The sequence below is a fragment of the Littorina saxatilis genome, linkage group LG15 (genome assembly GCF_037325665.1).
Source record: "Littorina saxatilis isolate snail1 linkage group LG15, US_GU_Lsax_2.0, whole genome shotgun sequence".
Lineage (NCBI taxonomy): Eukaryota > Metazoa > Mollusca > Gastropoda > Littorinimorpha > Littorinidae > Littorina > Littorina saxatilis.
The window spans coordinates 9,834,575-9,839,432 of record NC_090259.1 but is presented as its reverse complement, the minus strand read 5'-3'; the positions used below and the strand labels follow the sequence as shown (position 1 = coordinate 9,839,432).

The following is a 4,858-nucleotide window of genomic DNA, read 5'->3' as shown; positions in this document are numbered from 1 at the left end:
CCATCACAAACTGCTGGGTGTTAATATCGATAACAACTTGTCTTGGTCAACCCACATAGAGCAACTTAGTAAAGTGGTGTCAAAGAAAGTGTACCTCTTATCTAGAATTAAACACTTCCTGAACTGCCACACCAGAAAATTATTCTTCATTGCTCATATTCAATCTGTTATTGATTACGCATCCACTCTATGGGACTCAGCAAGTGAAAATTCCTTAAAACCACTTAGCAGATTACATAAAAGAGCGCTAAAAGTAGTATTACTAAAGCACACTACCCTCACAGAGTTAGACTACATACATTTAGGGATCTTACCTCTAAAGTCAAGACTGCTTTTTAACAAAGGAATCTTTATGCATAAAATTATATCCGAAACTTTACCCCAAACCATTTGTTCAAAGTTCTCTTTGAAGAATTCACACCACCTTATGAAATTTAACACTCCTCTTCCTAGGATAGACTTATTTAAGTCTAGTCTAGTTTATTCAGGTGGCCGTCTCTGGAACGCTCTTCCGAATGCCTTACGGGAAGCTACCAGCACAGATTCTTTCAAAAACAAATATAGGCCCTATATCCCATTTAATGAAAATAGTATATTCTTGATTGTTATGTCCTTTGAGACACAGTCACTCACTTTTGATTTATTGTTTTGTTTATGAAATTATGATGTTCTGCATAATATCCATTGTCTTGCAGAGTTGATGTACTATTGCATAGTATTCTTACTCTAATTGACTTGCAAATTTTTGCTTTGCACCTTGTCATGAACATGTATAAACTACAATGTTTCATATAATGCACGTATGTACATAAACTTATACTGTTTTACTAATTATGTAAGTATTGTAGTTGTAGTAGTAGTAGTTTTTATAGTAGATTTAGTCCCTCTTTAGGGCGAGGGCCAGATGCAAAAAAGTATACCAATGCTTATTCTGTTACCCTCGTAAAATAAAGAATTGTCATTGTCATTGTCATTGTCATTGTCATTGTCATTGTCTCTCTCTCTCTCTCATACAACCAAAATACCCGTGTGACTTGGAATAATAGGCCGTGAAAAGTAGGATATGCGCCGAAATGGCTGCGATCTGCTGGTCGATGTGAATGCGTGATGAATTGTGTAAAAAAAAAATCCATCTCACACGGCATAAATAGATCCCTGCGCACACCCACACACACGCACACACACATACACACACGCACACATCACGTCAGTGCCAGGGACAAACAGTTAATGCTTTAGTAACAATTCATCCCTGGCACTGACGTAAAGAGCTTCACAGGTGGCAGGTTGGGGTGCAGCAGGCTGAGAGGTGGCAGGTTGGGGTGCGGCAGGCCGGCGGAGAGGTGGCAGGTCGGGGTGCAGCAGGTTGAGAGGTGGCAGGTTGGGGTGCAGCAGGCTGAGAGGTGGCAGGTTGGGGTGCAGCAGGCTGAGAGGTGGCAGGTTGGGGTGCGGCAGGCTGAGAGGCGGTGGCAGGTTGGGGTGCAGCAGGCTGAGAGGTGGCAGGTTGGGGTGCAGCAGGCTGAGAGGTGGCAGGTTGGGGTGCAGCAGGCTGAGAGGTGGCAGGTCGGGGTGCAGCAGGCTGAGAGGTGGCAGGTCGGGGTGCAGCAGGCTGAGAGGTGGCAGGTCGGGGTGCAGCAGGCTGAGAGGTGGCAGGTTGGGGTGCAGCAGGCTGAGAGGTGGCAGGTCGGGGTGCAGCAGGCTGAGAGGTGGCAGGTTGGGGTGCAGCAGGCTGAGAGGTGGCAGGTCGGGGTGCGGCAGGCTGAGAGGTGGCAGGTCGGGGTGCGGCAGGCTGGGAGGTGGCAGGTTGGGGTGCGGCAGCCTGAGAGGTGGCAGGTCGGGGTGCAGCAGGCTGGGATGCGGCATGTTGGGTGCGGCAGGTCAGTGTGATACGGCAGGTTGGGTGCGGCAGGTTGGGTGCAGCAGGGTGTGATACGGCAGGCTGGGATGCTGCGGGTTGGGTGCGTCAGGGTGTGATACGGCAGGCTGGGATGCGGCAGGTTGGGTGCGTCAGGGTGTGATACGGCAGGCTGGGATGCGGCAGGTTGGTGCGGCAGGGTGTGATACGGCAGGCTGGGATGCGGCAGGTTGGGTGCGGCAGGGTGTGATACGGCAGGCTGGGATGCGGCAGGTTGGGTGCGGCAGGGTGTGATACGGCAGGCTGGGATGCGGCAGGTTGGGAAGGAACCCTTCAAAATTACCATCTCCCTCCCCGTTCCCTCTCCCCCCTTCCCCTTCCATTCTTTTTTTCACACCCCTTCAACCAATCATCTTTTCAATGTATGTCTCTGCTAACACCACCCCCTCCCCTCATTCCGCTCCCTCCCCCTGCCTCACCCCATCCTGCCCCTATCCCACTTCTTCCCCGTCGCTTTTTTGGCCATCTCGTTTCCCCCCCCCCCCCCCCCCCCCCCAAATCACTCTTGTTCGCCCCCTTTCTACACCCCCCTCACTTACCCCTCCCTACCATCACTCTTTTTTGCCCCCCTCTCCAAACACACACACACACGCACACACACACTCACACACACACAAATACTCCATTCAGTCACGGCGGACGTCGATCCGGCGCGCCGATTGTCTGGCTTGTCAGTGTAGCGGGGGGAGGTGGAGGGAAGAGCGAGGAGGGGAGCAGGCGTCTGTCTGTCTCCCTGTCTGCCCGCCTGTCTGCCTGTCTGCTCCCGTCTGCCCTTCCGCGGGGCCTGCCTGTCTGGGTTTGTATGCACGAGGAGAAGTCTGGCCGTCTGTCTGGCGCGTGCGTGTCGTCATTGCTTCGATTTTTCTTACCCTACCCTACCCCCTCTCTGTTCTTTCTCTCTTTACTTCATACACACACCCCCACCCCCACCCCCTATCTCGTCTGTCTCTTTCTCTCTGTCTCTCTCTCAGTCTGTGTTTAGTTCTTCTTGTGATATGTGCGGACTTTTTTTCTTGCTGAGTCTGGGTTCGTTCTCAGTTTGTGTTTGTCAGTCAGACTCTGTGTGATGTGTGAGTGTGGTAGTGTGAGTGTGGTACAGGCTCAGTTTCTCTCTCTCTCTCTCTCTCTCTCTCTCTCTCTCTCTCTCTCTCTCTCTCTCCCTCTCTCTCTCTCGCTCTCTCTGTCAGACGGACTCAGTCATTTGCTCTCTTAGTCTTGATTCGTAATTCGCTATACTGACAGTTTGTGTTTCTCAGTGAGATTGTGATATGGACGGACTCAGTTTTGTTTCTATCTATTTTATTTTCATTTCGTCAGTCGCTATAGGTTGTGTTTGTCGGTCAAACTGTGATATGGACGGACTCAGTTTCTCTCTAGAGCTCTTTATCTTGGTTCGTCAATGTCAGCAGTCAGTCAGTTTGTGTGTCAGTGACTGTGATATGGACGGACTCCGTTTCTCTCTTGTTTAATCTTGGTTCGTCGATTTCAGCAGTCTGTCAGTTTGTGTGTCAGTGAGACTGCGATATGGACGCCGGACTAAGTTTCTCTCTCTGTTTTATTCTATTCTCGGTTCTTCATTCGCTACCTACAGTTCAAGTGTGTTTTTTTCAGTGAGACTGTCATATCGACGGACTCCGTATTGCGCCACCTGACCCCTCAATCTCAGTCTTAATCTCCGCGGTTCGTCATTCAGCAGTCAGTCGGTTTGTCAGTGTGTCAGTCAGACTGTGATACTTTACTGAGATGTGAGCGTACAGTACCAGTACTACGGACTCGATCAGTTTCTCTCTCAGTCTCTCTTTCTCTCTCGTTTAGTCTCGGTTCGTCGTTACTACTCGTAGTTGTGGCTGTCGAAGTTGGATCGTGACTGACAAGATTTGAGTGGATTTACACCTTTTCTGTGAACTGGCTCTAATCATAATTTAAATGAGTTAAAAAACTGCTGATCCTTCAGTCTGTTGTTGTTGTGGTCAGTGTGGATTTCAAGTGGATTTTCAAGTTCTTAGTTCTCTTGGACTCCGAGAGGGAATGCTAGTCCCTAAGTTATTGACTTCGTTACCACTATTGCTTTTGTGCGTGTCGAGTTGCTCAGTTTGGAATTTGAGTCATATTACTAGAACTATGGGACGGACGGACAGACGGACGGACGGCGGACAGACATAGACTGTGACCCTTTAATAATATTGATGGTCAAAATCAACTGACTGTGCTTGGTTCAAATCATTGTGTAGTTTTATCGTTCGCATAATTTACGTAACAAAACATTCGTTTGATCTTCAGCTGTGTTCAGTGGCGGTTTTAACGAAAAAATCACTTCAGTCTTATGTTCACTCTCATCCGTTTGTGTTCTTTAGTCTCTACACGAAACTGTCACAATTCGACAATACAGACTGCAGTCAAGTCTTCAAAGTGGAAACTGAACACGAACAAAACATGCGAGGACTTCACTGACTCCATTTCACTTGACTGCAGCATTTAGCAGTTTTGTGCAAAACAGTACCACTTCGCTGGTGGATAATAAATATAAGTGACTGTATGCAGATCGTCTTGAACAAAATGACTGTACATTCTGTTGGCCACAAGTCCAGTCAAACAGGGTAGTGATTCCGTTTCGTAAGGTGAGATGTTTGTTATACATTCTGAACCTGGTCTGTAATGGATTGCTGTCTGTCTGTCTAGACGTCTGTCAGTCTGTCTGTGTTTATCTCTGTGATTGTGTGTGGGTGTTTTTTTGTTTTTTTGTTCATTAGTGTGCATTATCTGTGCCGTCACACTCTCTGTCTGACTGTCTAACTCCGAGGCTCTGTCTTTGTCTGTCTCTCAGTATCACTCTCTGTCTGACTGTCTCTATCTCCGAGGCTCTGTCTTTGTCTGTCTCTCAGTATAACTCTCTGTCTGACTGTCTATCCCCGAGGCTCTGTCTTTGTCTGTCTCTCAGTATCA

At 48.4% G+C, this 4,858-nt stretch overlaps 1 protein-coding gene across 1 annotated transcript; it reads right to left on the bottom strand.

Annotated features, from left to right (window-relative positions):
• Window positions 1-1,227: 1,227 nt before the first annotated feature.
• On the bottom strand, window positions 1,228-1,863 carry LOC138948504 (uncharacterized). The gene has a single exon (XM_070320058.1). It carries the CDS (start codon window positions 1,861-1,863, stop codon window positions 1,228-1,230), a length of 636 nt encoding a protein of 211 aa, XP_070176159.1.
• Window positions 1,864-4,858: the final 2,995 nt, after the last annotated feature.